Here is a 23852-nt window from a genome sequence, read left to right on the forward strand (position 1 = left end):
AGCAACAACATCGTCAGTTTCACACCCATCTGTCCTGAAGCTCACGTTCTGTGGTAGAAACTCTGAGACAACCTAAAGAGCCCAGCGACCTTGTAGTCATGGGTTAGGGTGTGTGGGAGAGCCGGCTCCAGACGCTACTTTATCTCCTTGCTGTGCTGCGTTATCTTGGGTATAAAAATCGCCTGTTAAAGTGATGAGTAAAATGTGTAGGCTGTTCTCCATGTGCTTCCTGGCGCCAGAATGAAACAAAACATTCAGTAGGAGGAGGATGATTTCATTTCTTCTTCCTGTCTTTTTCTGTCAGGCTCCATCCTCTGGAACAATGCTGAAGTCAGTCGGGTTCTAATTCAATCACAAATCAAATCTGGAAAAGTTTCTCCTTATCAAATTAGTACCCCTCGCGTCCTCCCAGCAGGATGTTCCAAGTCTCCACTAGAAAGCACTGAGAGCGCATGCTTCCACCATGAGAGAAACATACTGCCAATACCTGCAGGTTTCAGGATCCAGGATCTACAGTTTGATCTGATCACCTCCAAAGTTGATCCTTCATGGGTGCAGTTAGTAAATAAACAAAACTGACTGAATCCTTTATTAGACGTGTGTGTTTGTCTGTGTAAATGCGAATAAAAGTGTTGTGCTGCAGTGACTTCTTGCCCTCAGACTTTTTCAAAGCGACTTCAACCCTCCTCACCAGGTTCGTTGAACCCATAGACCAGACCAGATACAAACAGCGGAGCTCTGGATCCTCTCTTGTGACCCAGGTGGACCCCGGAGTGGAACAGCAGAACCAGAGAACAACTTCCGACTCTGATCGTACAAAAAATGAGACGTTGGAAGCAAAGCAGCTTTCCTTCGCCGAGGTGATGCGACTGGTTCAGGAGGGAAAGGAAGTGCCTGGAGTGACTAAAGTGGAAGTACAGCCGACCAACCAGAGTCCAACTCCATCTCAGATGGAACGGAGGCTGAAACCCTGGGAAGTGGCATCAGAATCCCAATGACACGTCACTCCTCAAGGCATCGGCTCTACAGACGAAGCCTGAGAAAGTCAAGTTACGCTGGAAGAGCTGGAGATGTTCCTGGATCTCAACTGTACGAGCGAGGAGAACACGAAACATTACTGCACTGGGACTTTTAAAGTGGACCATGATAACATATGGGGGAATATTTCTCCTTTGTTCCACAGTACAATAGGATACCCCCAAAGTGACGAGTCATAGGTGCTTCTCAAGGCCGCTATGGACACGATGGACCCCCAAACCTGGTCTGTTAGCCCACTTTCTTCCTGTTCTCAGTCGGAAACGGATGTCTGGCATTTCATTTTGCAACACATGACTGCCTCTTGTGCTTGTTTTGTGATGAGATGTTGCTCTTATTGCCAAAACAGTCAAGTTTCAAAAAATGAACAACTTCTTAATGAACGCCAGATGTTTTTTTGTTTTTTTTTTAACCTGAAACTTGAATCTACAGGTCAGATTCTAGCGACGCAACAAATTTTCTCGGATGTCACTCATCCAGATGCAGGTCCACCATTCTTTAACTAACATGTCAGCCAGTATTGATATTTTAATATTTTGCTGCACCTGCATTTGGAATCTCTCAAACCTTAGCAGGTGTGTTACTGAGTAAATAAACAATTTTTAATTTATATTGGGTTGATTTTTATACTTCCATTAGCTGATGTTTTGGCCCTGAAGAGCTCCAGATGCAGCAAACAAAAAGATGATTCTGAATCAGAAGGCTTTCCATGATGAAATTTCTGAGATTCCATAGCAATAGTTTAGCAGTCAAGAAATGCCAATTTGGGTTTTAGTTCTAAAAGGAATTCATTTAGTCAAGACATGACGTGTTAATAAAAGTAATTAAATAAAAATCCCACACGCCGGAAAAAACACTTTAAAACAAGCTCTCCATCCAACTAATGCTTTTATTCACTTTTTTTTGATTTGCCATTCATAGTTCTCACTAAGGAAATGGTCTAAACATTCCACTAATATTTCACTAAATCACGTTTTTCATTTCATACAAAACAAATGCACTTTTAAGCAAATGGCATCACCGCAGCCTACGAGAAAAGTTCATTTTCAGATGGTGCCGATTAAGGACAGAGTTAAAAATAGTGACAATTTAAAAAAATCAAATCAAATCAAACAAACCAAACAAGAACTGAACTGTACACACAGGTTAGCACCGTTAGCATAGCACCATCGAGAAGTTCCAAACAATCTGCCCAGCTGACACCAGACCTCCGTTTAGACATCAGACTTTAAGTGAAAATGAAAATCAGGTTGCTGACAAAAATGCAACATTGGTTGAATGTGAATTGTTAACTTAAACCAACAAAAAAAAATCAACGTCAACATTTCACTTAAATATGTGAACTTGTTTGTAAGATGTTGGATTTTAGTGAACCACCCAATTTAAAATGACTCAGCATGAATACAACATTGAATTTTGATCAGCTGACATCACAACCTACATTCAACCAACTGTCAACATCTGACGGCGCTGGTGGTCAGCTGGGTGGCGTCTGGGTGAGGTAACGAATGTCGGTTTGGGTCATCACATCTGAAGGAAACACTCGTAGTACATTAACTGTGAGTGTGTGATGAACAACAGCATCACCACCAAAGACACAACTTTCAGTAAAATGTTCCAATAATATACAAAATTAGTTTTTAGCAAAAACCTGAACAGTACTGACCGAGTACAAATGCTGGCATTAAAAAAACAAATCTTGATAAAAACAGCATATCAGTGGTTTTGCATAAACTTTGACTACTGTAAACATGGCGCTTCTGTTCTTGTCCGTCTGTGACAGCCACCCATGTCACACAATGTCTGTGTCATGGTTTCACTTTTATCTTCTCAAACTGAGTAAGATCTGATTATTTTATTGTTTTAATAAGTCAGTCAAATGAGCAACATTAGAAGACTTAAGTCAAGCTGAACCGAAAAATTAAACAATCTCCTTCTTTAGGTTGCACTTTCAAACCTAAAGCAGCCAGAAAGACTGATTCCAATATTAGTGTGGGTGATTCCTCTGAGACTGAGAATGTGCCCTCAGTATCAGTGAGCGTGCAGGTCTACGCGCTGATCAGATAACACTGAATTTATTAGCTCTGACATGCTGCTTCCCCGTTAGCTTGGACTAATGGTACAAACAAACCACTTCTTCTTTGCTGCTGTTAAAGAGTCAGTGCCCTACACAGGAAGTTCTGGTGTGACTCCATACAAAGAAGAATTGGTTGATATGTGACGTTAGTCAGCAGTACTGAAGCAGCAAAATATCAGTGAGGGGTCAGTATTTTGCAGGGTCATACAACAATGACACCATTTAACATTCATTCAGGGTTAGCAGTTGTTCAACATGACATACAAAGGTAGTTTCTGAGTCGGATCAGCGCTGTGTATCAGCAGGTATCTGGGTCTTAAGATTGTGTCGAGGAAAAAAGTAATTGATGCGTCGCTAATTTCAGCAAAGCCGTGCGTCTTCATGCTCACAGCCACACGAGGAATATTTGGCTGTTTTTGTTCCGTAATCAACGTGGATCAAACACGCAAAACCACTGTACAGACATTAAAGGGGCGTCTCTTCAGCGTGATGATGCACATCAAGGTGAAGTCAGACTTCTGCTGTATTGTATTGGAAATGCACAGTCCTGATGCTTCCTCACAGTCATAGTTCAGACAGTTGAAATAATCAGACTTCACACAAGTTTGTCACACAAGTTTGTCACACAAGTTTGTCACACAAGTATTTTTGGTGATGTATAAATAACAGCCCTTGAAACAGATACATTGCAGCACAATTGCAAAACCAGTGAGGTAATGTTGGACCGGTTCAGCAGAGCACCATCGTGAGATGACGTCATTTAGGTATAAATGTATTTAAAAGCGGAGTAAAAAATAGACTAGTCTAATCATTTCCTCAAACTTTTCACAGGTAAAAAGAATTCAACACGGCTACAAGCAACATGATTCGAACAGATTTAAAATCCCTTGTAAGAATATAAAACAATATGAAACAGATAATGTAGAAAGGAGACAAACGTATGATTTTTTTCATATTCATAAATTAAATAAGTGATAAAAAAAAGTGTAACTGCAGAGTTTTAACTGATAAATCAGTGTTGAGGTAGAGACCTGGGGTCTGTATCAAGAAGCAAGTTCGACTGCTCTCTCTGGGTTTCTTGGCTTTACGGAACCTTAACACTGCTGGTCCTGGATAACCGGCTGCATGAAGCTGGCTAGCAAGACATTTAGTCATAAAATAGTTTAAAATAGCTTTAAAACATTAGGAATGACAGCTAATACGGTACAAATTAACTGTCAGTGTCAGCATTTCCTACATGATCAATAGTTCACTCTGGTGATGTTTTTTTAATCAATTTCTCGAGAGATGAACAATCCGCGATGGAACTAAAAGTTATTAAGAAGTAAAGTACAGAAGGTGAGAATGAGGCTTGATGTAAACAAATAAAACTCATCATGATGAGGGTTCAACCACTTGAGGGCAGCACAAACCAGCTGAAACACCAACACATCTTGTTGGATTTTCTTTGTAACTTGTTTGAGTAAAGCCTAACTATTTAAACACCCAGCTGATACGGGACGATGTAATAATTCGTTTGAAGTTCTGTTTCTAGGTAAATCCAGAGTTAATCCAACGAGCAGGATGTGTACGGTGACTTCTCCAGTCAGTGGCGTGACTGACTAAACCAAACGATGAGTTGAAGTGATTTAAAAAGCTCTGCAGACGTCAGACACTCGTTACTGATGCTTGGAACACACAGAATTCACTGAGCTCACTGTCCACGTGCACTGTGGCGTGAGCATTCACTATGCAGCCATTCATTGGCTGCCAGTCAGCTCAACTATGCCTCGTCTTATCAAAGGTGTCCCGACCAGCCCAAAGATGGCGCTGATCTTGCTTGCTGATACAGGCCCGTGTACTTAATGTTCAAACTTGATCACAGCACAGTTGTTTATCAAAGGGAACCTCCTCCATGACGAGGAGAACATCAAGTGTCGGTGCCTGCTGGTGATTTTGGATCATGGAGGAATTGAGAGTAAAAAGGTAAAATACTAAATTACATCTTTAAAAAAAAAAGGGGGGGGGGGGAGAAGAAGACAGCAGAGCTTGAACTACATAGTGATGCCGAGCAGGATAAACCTGCAGGTTAAACGCTGCTGCTCGAGTATGAACTCACTGCTGCGATTCACATTCAAAATAATCCTTCAGTGGTGCGAAGAGGTGACGGATGACAGGGACACTCCAGGAGCGACCCAGAACTTTCTGTCTTTGCATCCGGCCCATGTTGTTGACATCCGTGTAGTGTTTAGGGAAGCCAAAGATCCTAAAACACATTGAACATGAAGAAAAAAACATATCACATACGATCACCTGATAATGAAATATCAAACCCTTTTTGGTTTACGTACATTTAAGCTGCAGGAAACTTTTGCTACACTTGTAAAATCCCCCAGATGTGTTACTACGGTAACCTGGTATAACACGATGACTGGTTCAGCTCACCACAGGGCTGGAACTGTGTACGCTTTTGCATCAAAGTTTTTAATTTCCTTGTAAATCTACTGGACGTTTAGGTTTATTCATTCATCCTGGTTACTCGAGCTTGATGTCTCACAAAAGAACTTTTTCGCATTGTTGGAGCCGTGCAATCTATTGTTTTATTTCTTTAACATCTAAATCTTGAATCTGAGATTATGAGAGATTACTGTATGTAAAGTATATGTCTACATGAGGGTGTTAAATCCGAAAAAGCTTACTGTTCCATTTCAGTGCACCACAGGTAGTCCTCCTTGCCATTCATGGAGACGGGTAGTGGGCCCATCTTCCCCTGTCTTATGGAGTTAGACTTTGTTGTGATGGTGCGGACTTTGTCAAACTACAGAAAGAAATAACAGTTGCTTTTATTGGAGCAAACTTTAGCCACTTCAGTTGTTCATCACCTTACTGCAAACTAAACATCATTTGACAATATGGCCGACAAGTGTGTCTAACCTTTGCTGTGCGTCCAACTTCCAGACAGTCCTGGAGAGCCACTTTGTCATCTAGAGCTGTTGCGAGGGGTCTTAAGAGGAAAGCAGACAGTTACTTTACTTCATTTTTTGGGTCTTGGAACCAGCAGAGACAAACTGAGAATTTAACACTGACATGACTTTTTTTTAAGTTAATATAGTAAAACAGCTGCTTATTTACATATCCAGCAGTAACAGAGCAATATTATCATTCATTTAGAGTTGTGATGCAGTCCGCCTGATGGATGTAAACCCAATGTTTACTCTCTTTAAGCTCTGTGTGATTCTCTATCAATGCCTGAGGGAGATATTTGGCTATTAAGTTCACCAGCTAGTTGCGAACATCATAAAATTGCGTGTAAAACAAAAGATTAAAACTATTACTTAGTTGTGTCCAGACTATGTGAGGGAGCTGTGCCGTTTATCATTTTCAAAGACAAATAAATTGATGACAGGAGTCAATGATCCTGTAGTCACAACTTCCAATACGTAGGAAGTGATTTGGATAGCGTCTGTGTGACACTGCTGACACCTGGAGCATTGAAGCATGACGATCAAGTCTTTGGACAGTTTTTTCCTCTTATATATGACTAATGATGACGTTCAAACCTGTTCATGCCAGGGAGGTTTCCCCAAAAGTAGCGAGCTCTGTGAGCGGGACTGACTTTCACTGCATCTATGAGAATCGGATTACACTGCAAAGGAGAAGACATATAATGAGTGCTAAAAGCTGCTGGCTTGATGGTACACTTTCATCAATAATAACACAGCGTCACCTCAAGGAACCTGCAGATGTCCGATTTGTCGTTGGCAGCCATGAAAACCACATTCTCGAACAACCAGAAGAACGGACGGTCGTCGTCCTCCTTTGGCTTCAGCATGGTTAAAATACGGTAGAACTCAAAGAAGAGCCTTCCGGTGCCCTCTGCAGGACACAACCGTGGAGAGACTTAGTAAGAGGGAGAGAAACTGAGTAGAGCAAGGCTGCAATACCAGATATTCTCCAATATTTCCCCTCATCAACAATTCAGTACACACAGCTTCAAAACTACTTTCGACTGGAGTTTTATTCTATTAGCATGATGTGCTGCTGTTTCCAAGCACTGCAAGTCTTTGCTTTTCTTATTTTTCATGTGTTATGTTTCTTTTTTGGAAGAGATCGGTCAACCAAATTAAGTTGTACTTAAGTACAAAGACAAAAAAGCACTACTGTAGTTGGGGTGGGGGGGGCAGCGTACCAAATAATCCTTTTCGGAGGGGATTGACCATGGACAGGTCGTTACACGGACTGCCTCCAATCAGAAGGTCGAATGGACCCCATTCAGCCAGCTGCAACACAGAAATACACACATTTTCAGTTGAGCTCGTATTCTTAAACAGATTCACAGAAATTAGTCAGATTCAAGGAAACACATGCAACAAACCACAACAGAATAAAGAACTCCAAAGCTAAAAGCTGAGCTCAGGTGGTATGATGTGAATTTCTCAGCAGTGGGAGGAATTCTTACCTGAACTGAAGATAAAACACAATGAGAAATCTTTCATCAGCTCACACTTACATGTTTCCTTGTGATGGTGCGAACATCGTTTACGTATTCTATCTTTCCCTCATGCTTGATCATTCCCACTGCAACCGAATCCTCACAGATCTCTGAGGCAATGTAGCGCTCGATCTTGAAGCCCAAGTCTTTGAGCACCAGGTATCCTGTCATGATGATGATTCAAAGCAAGTTATGGGGGGGGGGGGGGATCAACTGATTTACACCTTCTATAATGTCAACTATTAAATAACTTTTTAGTATATTGTTTACAGAAGCTGTGAAACAACACAATAAACGCACCTGTTGCGATACCATCGAAGAGCGAGAGCACCTTGATTGGTCTGCGAAGATCAGCAGGGATGGACGGGTAAACTCTGTGAGGCTCCTGCAGGGAAAAAAATACTTCAAAATACATCACAAATACTACTCGATGGTTTTCCTGTTCACTGCAATTAATGCGGGTAGCCTCAGTTACTTTTGAAAACTTCTTGCATAACAAAAGTAAAAGATCATTCAAGACAGAAGCAAAGATTCACTGACTTGTAGCTTCTCTAAATCTACGTGTGTTGATGTAATTGTGATGTAAACAAGAACAAGACTAGTAGTCACACACGCAACTCTGACGCAGCGGTGCTGTTGAGCTAAACGCTAATGTCAGCATGCCAAATATTCATCCACCGCACCTCACTTTTGGTGGGTGTACTGTCAACTGGATTCAAATTTGGTGAGTATCTGTGAGAAACTGTGAATTCACTTGCCTACTGGCTTTGAAATAATGTTTTATCTGAGACCAGAAAGTGAACTTACAAACGCCATGGCACTATTGTTGGCAAAGAAGTCTTGAACCTTAACACTCCAGTCAGGTCTGAGTTTGAGGTTTCCGTCACACTGGGATGGGTTGCAAATGTAGCAGCTCCAGGGATCAACATCTTTCATCTTGTCAAATGTCCCAGGTCCAACCAGGATTTCCAGACAGTCCTTACAGAAACACCTGGAAGGGACAGAAAACACACAAATTAGAGAGAAAATCAAAAAGTACACACTCATGGAGTGCATGTGCACATTAGGTACACCAATGGAGCAACAACAGTCATCATCTCTACTTGTTTTTTTGTTTTTTTTTGGACTGAATCGGGGCCTTTTTTGTGCATGAGATATTTCCATCGCATTCAGCCTGTCCTATGGAAAAATTCACTGTAAAACTTAAAAGCTGCAGGGCTGTTATAGTTGTGCAGGTGTTTTTTGTACCAAGCAGCACTTGGTGGTTAGCGTGATGGTTCATCCACCCCCTCACTGTACACACCAGAGATTTACCACTGTGGGCTGGTAGGTGAGTCTGATGATGCCTGCCTTTGAAATATGTTGCACTTATGAATGAACACATATGAATATTCATGAAGATGAAACAAGCCTCTCAGCGAGCGACAACGGATGTTTCCGACTCTGGCTGAGCACACAGCCATCCTCAGGGGTTCGTTCATGTCTAGGCCAGACAGCAAAATATCTACACGATGATAATCACATGGATGAGGATGATAAAGTTCTGTGTATCATAATTCAAAGTATTAGCACAGTCTAAATATGGTTGGATTGGTGTGTGAGTGCTAAATATCCCCGTGAGAGATGACACCCGAGCAGTGTTTACCTGCAGCAGCTAGCATTGCCACAAAGAATGACCTCTAAGCCTGCACAGCACACGGTACAATAAGACTGGTAGCCATCTTCATCATAGCGATACAGTGTCTCTGTGAAGTTCTCCTGCAAACAGCAAGAATGTGGTTTCGAAGCATTTGGGATGTTAATGGCTGCAGTGCTTCAGATGGAGGTTAGACATTCACAAACTGGGCTGGAATGAAGTGATGCTGAGAACGATGACTGGGGTTATTGGATTACCTTGCATCTGTGACAAAGACCACCTTCAAACAGTGGGTGCTGCACCTCAATCTCAGACGTCCCACAAGACAAGCAGTAATCTGAAATGACAGACGGTAAAAAAATTAAGACTGAAAAAATCGTAGATGAGCGATCTTCCCATTCCCTTCACTTATCTCACACAGAGCTTACCTTCAACTTTGCTGTTTCTCTTCTTGAGATTTTCTATCAACGAATCTGTAAATTAAAAGCATCATGCAAAAAGAAAATTTCCACAACTTAAAAATGCATCCATGCGACCCCTTCCACTATCATGAGAGTTTACTATTAGGTCTTTTGGAAGATGTACGTACCTCTGTTGTATGTGAAGAAGGATGTGTTTGCTTTATTTTTGAAAACGTATTTCCTTTTTGCCGGGGGCTGAGAGTCGGACGGGGCAGAATCAGAATTTTCTTGACTTACAGAATCTGGAAGATCAGAAAAAGATAAATCAAGAGTGATGTTCTGGATAGAATGTTTCTGGCTCATTTCTTAAATCATCCAGTCACACTGTCAAGCTTCATGGAGAAAAACTGTCACGATGTACTGTATTTTCACTCTACAAGAAGGGAATGCAGGAATAAAATGTTTAGAGAAGAGCAAATTATGTCCTGGAGGGTGGTTACTTTCACGGGCCCAAGAATGTGCTCATACCAGGAGGAGTGAATCCTTCCGGTCCTGTGGGCAGAAATCCTTCGAAGGCCCAGTTCAGCATCAGTTTTAACTCTTTTTCTTTATTCCCTTGTGTCTCAGGAAAAGACTTCCCACAGCGCTCACCTGCCAGCTGGAAATTACAGGTGTGTTATAATTCTGGAGCATCGGTGAAACATTTCTAGGCACTAAAATAGAAAATTACTGCAAACTGTTGACAATGGCATCACTATTCCTCGCAAAGTAGCACAGGGCCTCACTCAATGGTCATGTGTATGCGCAGTTTGGATTTTGCATTGTATGTATGCACCACTGCTCAGCAGATCAGGATGAACGGGAATTCAATCACTCCTCAACTATGTGATGCAAAATCCCATCCTGATCGTACCGGGGCCCTCACAGATGATCCCTGATGCTACATAGTTCTGCGGGTTTGTATGTGGTTCAAGGAGCTTCTGGGTGGATGGCTGCCAGGAGCTACAGCACGATCAAAGGTTCAGAAGTCCATGTTTTAACGTGGGCGATGGAGGGTAGAGCTACGCCGGCTAATGGGAGCAGGACATGGTCTAAAACCAGGAAGCGATGCATGCTGGTTCAGTGGTGGAACAAATTATTGGTAGTGGCTGTTGCGACGCTTCATGGAAAACCATTATAATGACTGAGAAACGCTTTTTTCCCAGCACTAAAATCTATCGCAAATTATGAAGATCTCATGGGACAGAATCACTTCACAATCCATGATTTCAATCAGTTATTCTCAGCTCTTTTAACTGTGGACCAAATTACAGATAGATTTGAATGTTTCTACTTGTTATCAAATGCATTTCAAAACAACAGTGCCACTTCAGGGGTCCCGCTATTTTCTCGAGATCTTCTGCCATGGTATTTTCACTCACGATCTAACAGGAACGACAGACGGGGAACACGCTGTACACTCATAGATTACTCTCTGTGGAAGTCTGATTGGAAACATGAGTAGTCTCTGGTTCTGAGCTATTTGAGAGATCACCTCTTTACAGCTTTGAAATCATGTCAAACTGACCCTGGAACAGTGCAACTGTACCTGCAGATGTACATCACTATCTCTACAAATCCCTGTATTGGTGAAATGCTCAACTTACATTATGGTCTTGCCAACATTCACTTTGAGTGCCTAGTGGTTAATTCAGAGCTAAAGGAAATATGGGAATATTTAAGTATTTTTCCTGGACAACACAAAAAATTGACACATTCCATGAGACAGAACAAAAGTGTAAAACTGAGTAGAATGAAGTGCGGGGTCACCTCCTCCGAGTGTTTACTGCCTTGCTCATTGTCCATCTTCCGAAAGGTTAGACTTTTGGACACCCGTTTGGATCTGAGACTGGCGTTGCGTAAAGATACACTTTCAGCATATTCTCTGGGATGTTTTCGCTGGAGGTGATTAAACAAGTTTGTGGTATTACCATCAGACGTCCCAACTACTCCCCTGCAAACTTTGCAGATAACTTTAGTTTGGTTAACGTCTGAGGGAGAGAAACCAAACCATTTCCAGACTACAGAAATAGATCCTCTCTTCCGCAGTAAGACGTCTTCATCCGCCATGACGTGTTCTGTTTATAAAATAATATCCAGGTATGTCCAATGAGTACCGTCCTAGATGGGTCAAAACCAATCACGTCTTAGCCTTTTCCACGTGGAGTACGAAGGTTTGGATGCTCTTTATTTACCATCATCAGAAATGCGGGTCGTTGTCTAAGTATTGATGACCTTCGCCGATGTCTCTATGCTTTGATCACAGGGACGAGAGGCAATAACGATGGTCGCGCCCGGCTGGTGGTGAACTGGGCGAGCAAATACATTTTTATTGGACTAAAAGTGGAACAGCACCAGGGGGCGAGTGTCGCTGACCGTTTAGCGAGCTAGCAGCGAGTCTCCAGCTCGGAGCTCCCGTCGGTGGTCGCATCGCGGTATTAGTATGGAACAGTCCCCGGACATTCATCCGCCTGCTTGATAAAGCAACTACCATTTGCGCTTTGACGCTGTAAATCGCAAAATCTGCCCGTAAACGAATGTCTGCCGGCAGCTTTGTCTGTCTCTTTGTCGTCCGTGTGAACGTTGGTGTCATACGGTCCTCTGCTGCAGCCGCAGGACGCCCCCCTCCACCGGCTCAGCCTGCCTCCGGCGCCCGCACATCGTGCTGCTCAAAGACTAATAACGTTACTCTTTTTGTTTCTACTGTTAGTACTCGCTTATAAGGTTGTGAATGACAATCTTCAAGAGCTTTCCAGTGGGCACCGGAAGATGGCCAATCAGAAGACATTAAGTTTTTTTGGGGGGGGGGGGGTGTTAAAGAGACAGCAGCTGACATTTGGGAGACAAAGGATAAATGGAGAGGCTGCAAGAATGACCAATAAGATGGATAAAATGAAAAATAAAAAAGTTTATTTTACGAAAAGTGCAGGGCTACTCTATCAGAGTACCAGAATAAAGATACTGAGTTGGAAGTAAATTGTAAGTTGGTTGAAACACAGATGAAGGTGCATTTAACTCTTTGACACAACTTATAAAAACGCAATAACATAATATTGTAATAATTGATGTAATATTTGGGATAATTGAACTTAACACCATCAGTTATGTGCAACTGCTGGAAGAAGTATTTTTATCCTCATTCCATTGCTCAACTACCCCTCCCTACTCATCAGTAAAATATATATTAGTTAAAAAAAATGCAGCAACTCTATTAATCGAGATAATGAAACTGGTAAAATCAATAATGAAAGTAGGGAACAGCTACATTCTGTATTTAGTAATACAGCAGAACATTGTTAAACATGGTAGTGGGATGATGGGTAGGAAAAGATAATGAGCAGAAAACAGATCCAGCAAAGTGAATATCATCCTAAATGGATGTGTGGCAGTTTTGATTTTTTTTACCTCGAGGATCTCAAAGATGGCGTCCTTGTAGACGGGTAAGCTGGCAAAGGAATTTTTGCAGAAGCACTTAGTAAAGGCACGAAATGGCAGCAGCCCCTCCGTATAGATCTGTGAAAGAAAGAAACGTTGAGGTGGAAGTCATCACACGGCAACAAGAGCCAGACGAGTGGATAGATACCCTTCCCTCCTCTGTGTGTGCTTTAGGGAGCTGAGACCGCCAGAGACTGGCTGACTGCTTGTTAGCTTAGCAGGATGAATGGTAGTGGATGTGCAGGCTAGCACAGAGTTGGTGTGTTTCTTTACTATCAAAACAAACATTCAATCATTATGTTTCGAACCTCTGAGAACATCCCATCACCGAACCACTCCACTCTCCGCAAACCCTGGGGAGATGACTTGGTTTTCCAAGGCCTCACCATCCCAGGCCACCAGGAAAACCCTTTTATTTTTCCCCACACAAGCTCTCCTGTCCCAAATCCTTTCCCATCCTGCAGAGGTAAAAATAAAACAACAAAAAAACATAAAGAATGAGTCAAAACTTGACATTCGTAAAGTAAAAGTAGCGCAAAGCATTTGGTTCAATTTATATAATCTGACTTCAACAATTTTCATGAAATTTTTCATGACTAGACTTTGGGAACAACTGTACTGTGGGCCTTTACTTGCCCTGCGCCATACCTGGTAGGCGTGTTTCCGTCGGCCCCTGGTTGAGGGTTTGCTGGATGGAGATGTCTCTTCTTCTTCAACCTTGTTTAAAGAAATAACACAAATTTTAAGCAATTTAGTAGGACGACGTGTGTACTTCACTTGCATCATCATCATCTTTAGTGTTTGATCTCAGGTGACAAGGAGAGAATTTGTTAAAAACAAAAAAAAGGAGCCCTTCGGTGTTAAGATGTGAGCCCTCACTGTGGTAGAAAGCAACATGATATATTTTATCAACATGAGAACTCAATGAACAAGTCAAAACGTTCAGCATGTTTGCCAAATTAAAGATGTAAGCAGGTTTCAATTAAAGGAGCCAGCAAAATGCTTTGGATGAAAAGTTATTCCATTGATGCTTTATTTCTAATTTGAAGAGGCACTAGGTGAGCAGGGTGAATGAAAAATCTGAAGAGAGGGAGAGTTTGGAGGTGGAGGTGGATCCCGACAGCTCGGTGATCTCCATGTTTCATGTGTTAAACTGCGAATTAAAAGACCGACATTGAACATCCATCACTCACCGGCATTGTAAAAATGACATGCTTCCATTTAATCAAATGTAACAATCAAGTCAGCCTGAGAGTAGTTTGTGTAATTAATTGGCCTTTTTTAATTTCTGTGCTTTGAGACAAGGAAAGGAAGGTTTGCTCATGGAGAATTGTTGGGTGTGAATTCTTTGAAGGAGTGTGGTACTAGTGTGGTATCTGCTCTACTTGTAAAGTGTCCTGAGATAACTTTTGTTGTGATTTGGCGCTATACAAATAAAATTGAAAGCAAGCTTTTTTTTCCCCCCTTACATTGTCACACAATCATTCTCTTAAGAGTTCTACAGCATGCAACACCCTCAATCCTTCGATTCTTTTCCCTGGCAAGAATCATGAAGCACAAGCTCCACAGGCAACTGCTGAAATGACACAAATCTCCAGCTGTTACTTTGTTATGAACGTATTAATAGTATCTCTGATGGCTGATTGAGACCACCAGATTTGCTGTGAGCTTTACAGGTTCACTTGAAGCATATTTCCCCTATTGTGGGAAAAACAGGGAAATGAATCAATTTCATCTCCTCAGGAGGTATAGTGCTGACAGGACGGCTGCTCTGAGGAGAGCGGTGGCTGAACCAAAGTCAGTGTAGGTAGAGCACATGCTCAGATGCTCTGATGTCTCCCTTGAGGTGTTCCAGTGACAGCTCTTATTCTAAATATTTTGGGCTGTGGTATTATACATGCGAGGAGTTTCTTGTTAATAAGAATCCAAACGCAGTGTGTGCATCCCTGAGGTCTAATTGGGTGTGCAGCCACCAGTAAAAATCACTGGAGTAGTGTTCAGCTATTAGCTAGACTCCACATCTCTTCACAGCTAAACAGGGACCTGCTCACCTAAGAACGTTTCCATAATGCTACTAGAAGTCAGACACTCAACAAGGAAACTTAAATAAATCGCAAACATGACAGTAATCTTTTATACGGTTTGTTTTAAACCAGTATTTCAGATTTTTTTTTTCAAAGAGGTCACTCATAGTAGGAGTCATTTCAGTGCACAGTGGCTTTGTATGTTTTTATCCACCAAATAATCACGCAAAAATTATTAATATTCATGTACATGCGTGCTGTATTTGTAAAATATTCTCTGGCAGCGTTTCTCTTAGGCTCTTCAACCACAATGCTTCCTTGTGTGCTACACACACTGGGAACTGCATTACTCTGCGGCAGCGCTTTCCATTTAAATAGCTGATCCGACAGAAGAAAGGAACATCTGACAGCTGAAGTAAAAATGTCAAAAAATGTCAAAATGTAGCATCTATTTAAACAAATATAGCTTTTTTTTTTTTTCTTAGGAGGGTGTTTACCACTCATCTATTGTCAACTGCTTATCTTGTTTGAGATAAGATAAAGACATTTACCCCTGCAAGTGAGCTGTCGCAACTGTGGACTCTATACATCAGGGTTGCAGATATCTACTGAAGGTAAAACCCCCACTATGGATGACCACCTTACACAGGCTGAAATATCCCTTTATGTATATCAAGAATTTTGTTAAAGGTAAACCTAGCTACATTTCATTCCACATTTCACAATCCTGAGTTGTAATCTTGTTTAGCACTGCGCAGGATGCTCACATCTTTTATGCTTAACCACTTTTTTTTCTTCTTTTTTTAAAATCATGCCTGAATTTCAGAGGGTAAGAGGCGTGTCGCGGCCCAGGGGTATTCTGGTAGTATACTTGAGTATACCTACCACCTCTCCGTCCTTATCAACACATACAGGACTGGACCAGGTGTTAACACCAGCCTGAAACACTGTGCGGGCCTGTGGCTTCTGGCGCAAGCTGCTCTCCCAGTCAAAACCTCCCCTAATGGTCCCCTGAGAGACAACACACTCCCATTACACACTCAAAAATCATGCAAGTGCAAATCTACACTAGGGTTGGGCGATATGTTAACACTTTCTGACAGGCTACCGTAAGCCCAACAACCGGTGACTGCAGATCTACGCACACAGATGTGTGTAGATGACCTGGAGGCAGCAGGGAAGTTCCAGCACTCCCTTTTTAGCGAATGCAATCACTGAAGAGAGAGAACTTCCACTGCCAGTTCCGAGTTGTGTACTCTTTGAATTGTGCTTTATAGGTTTGTTGAATTCTGGAGAAGACCAATGAAATTAGTGAAATAAAATGACACCCATAGAGTCTGCAAATGAACAGCAACGGACTTGTCAAATTCTGTGATTTTTCCAATCACCCAACCCTAATGCATACCAAAAACACACCATCATGTGAAACTGCACCTCCTCAGAGCAGCCATCATGTTGGCCGGAAAAAGAATGTGGCAAATCCAAAGAAATTGTTAGTAAGAGGAAGCATTTAAGAAATGAGGATTCACGGTAATTTCTTTTCCGCGTAGGTGCAGTACATTCAGAAGCAGAAGAAAAGAAAAGTTGTTACCACTTTCCACGACTGGCCGTTCTCTCCAAGTATATCGTCAAGCTCAGTTTTTTGTTCTTTGGAAGGAAACAACAATGCATCGTACTGTGAGTAAGTATTGATGACATGTTGTAATCCTAATACTACACATGAAAATCTGGAGGATGATGGGATCTCAGACCTGATGTACCTCAAAAAATATTTCAAAGACATGATTCTTTACATTAAAACTTTATGGTCTCTGCTGTCTTAAAAGCACTGATTCATTGTGAAGGTATTAGAGATGTAACAAACTATCAGCTTCATCTGCAAAAGCAAACATCAAGGTCATAAAGGAGAGCACTTTAGGGCTCTTCTTGGCCATTTTGTCCCCTTTTCCAAAAAGATAAACTTCAGTCACAATCACTTTTCATCAGAAATATCTTCAACAAGGTCTTGGTAGGCTTTATAACAGGGCATTGTGACCCTCTCACATGATGCTGGCTCCCTTCTGAGTTACTGAGCAGAGTTAACAGTGATTCAGCACTTTAAATACCCCACGTTCTCTGTTTTTTTCATTTCAGAAAATGTCTAACAATATTCAAGATTCAATTTCAAGCTACTAAAAAAAGATGTTTATTCCTTCCATTAAAATCCATTTTTTTCTTACCGTTTAGTTTTGTAAGGTGGACTCTACATGGTTTCACTCTCACACCAAGGCCATTCAGTTCTGCAATTAACATAGAACACAACAGGTGAAACTTAAAACTCTTACATTCAAACCATAATTAAAAAAGGGTGATTTTTTTGTTGTTGTTTTTTTTAGAATATTAAATGCAGTTTGATGTAAATTCAATACCTGGTGAACCATTTTTGTTAATACTGCTATTCCGGACTGGCGAGTCCTTGTTGCTGGTGCTGTCAAAGAAAGTGCTGTCTGATGTGATGTCACACTCGCTTTCCATTAAGTCTTTACTCTCAGAATACAACGCATCACCGCCATTGTCCAGGGCCTTAGACAGGAAGTGTAGCATGTAAGGAATTAATTAAACACAACAATCAAGTACAAAGATGGACAAAAGAATGTCCTTTCTGTTTGTATACCTGAGTAAAAACCATCTGAGCATCAAGTGGAGGACAGGGGAGACACAGCACTGTAAGAACAAGCTTTCTGAACATTGAGGTAGGCTTGGTCTCTTTCAGTATGCAGCTCCAGTGTTGCTCCAGGGAAACCATGGGTGCAGTGTCCTTTTCTCCCTCCTCACCATCTCGTTCTTCAGCCAGCTGATACTCCACAAACTCACTGATGAGTTCCTTGACCTCCTCAGGGGAGCTGCAGACTCCCAGTTTGGTCGCAAGTTCCCCCACTGTCTTCCCTGCCACTTTCAGCCTGTTCTGGGGCTCCAGCAGGTGAGCCATGCTCCTTAGCACTGTGTCACTTAGAGGCAGCGCTTCTGCTATGCTTCCTGTGAGAGCGATGTAAAATGACAACCCCTCCTCTTGTAACTGTGGCAGTGCCTCCGCAGTATTAGATTTGTTCAGGAAGTCCTCTACAGCTTTCCCGCCCAAACTGAGTTCAGGGCTCGATAGATGGAAGTTCTTGTTCTGAAGGATTTGGGCATCGCGCTCTTTGAGGAAGCGAGCAGCAGCTTGAGGATGAAGGAAATATGAGGTGTATGTGCTCAGCAGGCTACTGGCTCCTTCTAGAATGAGCAGCAAATCAGACTGAGCAGCTTCCTCATTCATCTGCATATGTTTTTGGAATTTGTAAAGGGGCTTGAGGGCCTGCTCCAGGAACATAAACGTTGCCCTAACTTTGGGATCTTGTAGCTCCGAGCAGATCAACTTGACTTTGTCATCCTCCTTGTCACAAGAGCTGAAGTACAATGTGAGATCTGACCACATTTCCAAGATTTTGGTGACTAGCTCACAATAAGTAAGGCAGCTGGTGTTGAGATGAATTGGTGAACTATCCTCAGGGATTTTGAGGTCAAACAGAGCCTTGAGGTTATCATTATTGCTAGAGGAGGAGATGTAGTGGCTGTGGATGTCTACCATCAGCTCTTGAGCACAATTGGAGAGCTTCTTAACTGCAGCATGGCAAGCAGCATCAGCTATGGTGTATAGCCCTCCTAAGGCTATAAGATTTGAGTTGAGCTCCCTGAGCTGTGAGCTGATCTGCTCTACGGGTGCAACTTTACTGTCATAATAAACTGCAGCAAGATTACGTGTTGGAAGCCCAAATTTCTCCAAAGTCTCCACCACTGCTGCTGCACTTTTCTCCCCTTCATCGTCTGCTGGAGACGGAAGAGCATCCAGAAATCGGATGCAGTGTCCAGAAGCTTCCACATCAAAAAACCCAACAAGGACCACAGAGACAATGTCATCCTCCCCCAGTGATACTCCCCCATAAATGTATACGCAGTAAGGGGTATGTTGGCAAACAGATGTAATTGACTCGGGGTACTGTGACCCCAGCTTCCAGCGTGCAAAATGTCTTGACACCTGCTGCCCATCACTAGAGTCAGGGTAGCAGTGTTTGTGAATGAACCTGATGGCTAGATTGCTACAGGATAGCGGCTCAGGACTTGGCGGGCCAACTCCCTTGGAGGTTTTGGCCTTGTTGATGTGACTGCTTGTTTCCATATGTCGCTTGAGGTCATGGATGCCTTTGTGAGATGTGGCCAGGGTTCTCCTACAAATTCTGCAGTAGGTATAGTTCTTTCCATGAGAACTTCTTTCCGCCCAGTCATAAGCCTCCTTCCAGGTTTCAGTGTAAAAATATTTATTGGTCACAGTATCTTCGGTGTCGAAGTCCTTAGATCTTTCTGTCAAATAAAAGAAAAAAAAAAATACAATGACTGTAAATCGAGGGACCAAAACAAATTATTGCCTTCTTTTACACTCACAATAAAATAAAATGTTTAGTTACCTTTCTGTGGTTTGGGCGACACCAGCAAAGGGTTGATGTCATGGCTGTCGCGAGCTTTCACAGGGTCGTATTCTTTGCTTATCACATTTTCTGTATAGAAAGCTTTAAACCACTTCAAGAACTCAAAGTTCCATTTGAAACTCCCTTTCATGAGATCACCAACTGGAATGATCTATATCGAGAAGACACGATCATGTGTACAAATCAGTTTTCACACTGAAAGATTAAACACAATGCAATACAATACTATACTATATGACCAACTGTTCACCATAATATTCGAGATTAGAAAAATAAAGCTGGAAACTTTAATATTTGACTTGTAATAAAAAATACCTTTGTGATTTGATTCTTGTTGAAGGCCTCTTGGAGTAGACTGAAGTTGTGCTTGTAGTCATCTTCAGCTCGTGCATCAAACTTCACTTTGGTAATGTCAAGTGAGCCTGGAACAATCCAGTCCATGAGCTGACAGTAGCATGCACCTGCAGGATCATATCAGAGCTGTTCAGGAATCGATGTCTGAATCCGTGTAAAAAGTAAATGGAGACACAAGAGCTAATCAAGCCCTGTGTCTTTTATGTACTAAACACGTATCTAAACAGGACCACAGACGGCACTGCGCACATTTAATGTCATCATGCTGAAGTGTACATCCGTGGTGTAGACCATAGCCTGACGTTAGCTTTCTATAATCATAAAAGTTGTGATAATTTCTTAAGATGATCTTACTGGACAAAATGTGGAAGTATCATAAATCATTTTGTTTACCACAGAGTTTATACGCCGCAATAATCCAAAATCCCAATGTAAAAATCCCATTATCTTTTGCTCGAGGAAAACTGTGACGATGCTAACTACTGCGTAAACTTGGCTGAGAAACGTCTGTGAATAAGGTGCCATTAGACTCGCTTGTACTGATGAATCACCTGAACCAATCTCCCGCACATCTTTGAAGGCTGTCTTCAGGTGGGTGTTAAGCCACTTCATCAACTGAAAACGGGTGATTTTATGATGGACGGTGCTGGGAGGCACAACCACTGTACCTGACATCTTGCAATTCTGCTGGAAAGAAAAAAAATCAAAAACTGTTTTGATAATTAAGTAACTGAAACATTGTTGCGGCTTTTCTATGTTTATGGGCTGAATTTGTGCATTTCCCTCACTTTGCTTTTCATTTCCCTTCAGTATTACAATGTAATTCATACAAAATTGCCTTAGCTGGAATGATTAAAAGCTCATAGCACGTATGACTGGTATTGCTGTCCCTCTAATTCATTTTTATAATGTTAGCAAGCAGTCTTAACTACTGCCAAAGCTAGTGTGGAACCCTTCCCCTTGACAACCCACTTGGTGGTGGTGGGAGGTAAAATCGGGCCTGTGACTGGGTTTAATCCCCTATTGTTTGTCTGAGTGAGGGGGATAAAGGCTCTGTCAAAAATAGGGGAACCAGACAGCTCCGTTTTCGTTGCCTTTGGATTGTATCCTTCATAAGAGCATGTTAAAACACCGAGCTCAGTGCTGCATGCCACCGAAGCCACGCTGCTCTTCCTCCTCCCCTTTCTCAATGTATAGAAGAAGTCAATGAAATCTCGCGTTGTCCATTTTTTGCCGCGAATGTATCCGGTACAGAACTTTCACTGACAAGCAAACGAACTTTTACGAAGGCTTTTTTTTTTTTTTTTACACTTAAACAGCATAAATTCTATGCAATAAGCGCATGACACAGTATCTACAACCTTAAGCGGCATGTTCACCTCTACTGAAAAGATTATTACGTGTTATTCCCTGCATGGAGCAGTAGTTAAAACCTGCTTTCATACGAATCCGTAGTTGTAGAGGAAGAGAGTGGTTAAAACACCATGTCCGTGTAATGACAGCAGGGTCTCTGCGCACATGCACGTTAGTACAGCGCCCGGCAAAACCAAACTGATCAAAACCACCGGCGATCATTCGTGGGAAGACCTAACCTCCCCAACTCGTTCTCCTGCCTGCTGACTTCGCTTTGTGTTTGTATGTGCCGGGTCTTTGTGTTGTGAGCCTGCAGAAGGTTGGATTTAAAACAACCCGGGACAATAAGTATTGTAGCAACATGTCTATGCGTTGTATGCGTAACCAGCAGATACGGGAAGTCGCGTTATGTTTCAAGTGGCTCTTTTGATATATGGGATTTGTAATAGCTCACTTACCACGCCGTTCCCTGATAAATGTAGATGATTCTCTACTCAGCTTCGTCCCACAGCACAGTCGACCGACCCGGCCCTTGTGACGTACGCGTTACCCGGTGGTGTTCCATTGGACGACACACACTGGAGGTTGTGCTGTAGTGGGCTGCCTTCTTGATGGAAGACCGGCTACAAGCCTGGCCTTCACACCCTTATCTATTAACTGTTAGCATAATTTAATGACTTACTGTTAAACGTAAAGTAAATCACGGCGGTTGTCATTGGGCCGATATATGAGGCAACTACACCGATGTGGTTCCTAGTGGAACCTACTAGAGGTTTGCGTTGGTGTCACAACGGTCAACTTCGCCATAATGGCGAAATGTTAAATTACACGCCAAACACAATCGTCGCAGATACCTAAAGTGAAACATTGAAACGATGTCAAATTTTAGTGTATATAAGTCGGTTGTTCATCCTAAACTAAGCAGCCTCGCGACTGTCCAGCCCGAAGCTAATTAGGAGTAACACTTGGCAAGTTTTCGTTGACATGATAATGGTAATCTAAATGCAAGATAACACAAAACTCAATAGTTTGACTCAACGTACAACTAAATTCAAGATGGATTTTTGAACCTTGAAAAATCGGAAGTAATGGCGGCTAGTTACATAATCAGGTCATTCCAGGCTTGTCCCAAGCTAGCCATTTAGTCGCAGTAGTAAACGTTTAATGGCGTCCTGGAGGGGACGCCTTGACTCTCATTTGCTACTATCCCATCACAGGAAGTGGCAGAAAAATTTTGCACAACTGCCCACCAAAAACATGTCAAATTATATTCGTAGGGCAGTCATTATGGCGCCTATTTAGGCCATTTTGTGGAACAGACGGGACTTAGGAGAAGCCATTACACTGCATCCATGTCAGACTAGCTAGGCTAAACAGGAAGGTTAAACTAAAGTGTAGTAAAACGCGACTCCTTTTCTTAAAAAACAAACATTAGCTTAAAGTTGACAAACCCCTGCACAATTTTTGCCATAGAAAGTCATTGGGTTTAAATGTAGGAATACAAATAACTTAAGTTACCTGAGTTGAGTTAAATCGTCCACATTTTGACCCAAACCTGGTTAAGATATTTATGGACATAATAACCAGGTAAGTACTTTGTGATCACAACAAACAGCAAGTAGCGTCCAATATGAATGTTTTTAACCACAGCCACTAATATCAGTATCTCATATAGTGAATGGCCAGCTTTTTATATGCCTCTATATCATGGAGTGCTGGTTGCATGCTCAGGTTTCTCAAACCAGGAGGGTTTCTGTGGTGGCTACTATTAGATTTTGGACCAAAAACCTCAACAGGGTGCTTAAGTGGATGTAAACACATTAGTGGGGAAGGAGATGCTCCACTACTGCCGTGTCTGATAGTTGGGTTCCAGACTGTTTCTGAAAACTTCTTCTTTTTAAATATTGACGAGTTGCAAGTTTTGCCTCTCTTTCACATGAAGTTGATTTCATTGTTGTCACTTAGGCCAGCATTAGTTTGAGCAGACCTGTAGTTGAGTTGCGCCAGTCAGAATTAGTAGATGAGATTGTCAATTTGTGGTCCCCCCCGTATGTTTTGTTTTTAAAGAAGTCCAAATTAAACATATGTAGAAAGCTGGTTTAGTGTTTTCTCTGTTCCTTTTATTATTTTCTACAATGTTTAGGTACGCTAAAGATGTTACAGTCTGTATCATCAGTCACAACCAAAAAAGCAAAGCACACATAGTTGCAGGAGCTATTAATCCAAATCTGCAGAGTTCCTCTGGCACAACGTTCATATTTGTGTGTTTGCAGCCAAGCTAAGACCACCTCCTCAACAAGGCCTCGGAGTGTGATCGACCCAGACTACGCAGGTGTCTTGGACCTGAATCTCCTCACCTGTCAGGGGTTGAGTTGCATTGTGGAGATTGTAGATGCCATGTTTTGAATATTAAGATAAATTCGTGTCATAAGAATGATATCTTAGGTTTTATCCATTTCATGTCCAACAGTGTTGTACTGTGTGAGTGTGTTGCTAAATCACAGGGTGAGTTTTTCAACCCATGG

The 23852-nt window shown here is 42.0% G+C and overlaps 1 protein-coding gene across 1 annotated transcript; it reads right to left on the reverse strand.

The window, feature by feature from the left end:
- Window positions 1-1913: 1913 nt before the first annotated feature.
- Window positions 1914-22472, reverse strand: LOC147255559 (uncharacterized). The gene is made up of 26 exons (XM_086213342.1): window positions 21786-22472; window positions 20526-20661; window positions 19936-20081; window positions 19600-19771; window positions 17772-19495; window positions 17527-17680; window positions 17338-17397; window positions 16710-16765; window positions 16004-16129; window positions 13743-13811; window positions 13403-13552; window positions 13065-13172; window positions 10149-10278; window positions 9809-9922; window positions 9648-9692; window positions 9477-9556; window positions 9229-9341; window positions 8391-8574; window positions 7884-7968; window positions 7602-7747; window positions 7281-7371; window positions 6819-6967; window positions 6652-6737; window positions 6026-6095; window positions 5791-5909; window positions 1914-5357 (listed from the first exon to the last, which is right to left on the reverse strand). Exons 2-26 carry the CDS (start codon window positions 20647-20649, stop codon window positions 5207-5209), a joined length of 4452 nt encoding a protein of 1483 aa, XP_086069468.1. The 5' UTR covers window positions 20650-20661; window positions 21786-22472; the 3' UTR covers window positions 1914-5206.
- Window positions 22473-23852: the final 1380 nt, after the last annotated feature.

Source organism: Aulostomus chinensis, chromosome 9 (genome assembly GCF_037954235.1).
Source record: "Aulostomus chinensis isolate RoL2024-O1b breed Wild chromosome 9, RoL_Achi_v1.0, whole genome shotgun sequence".
Taxonomy (NCBI): domain Eukaryota; kingdom Metazoa; phylum Chordata; class Actinopteri; order Syngnathiformes; family Aulostomidae; genus Aulostomus; species Aulostomus chinensis.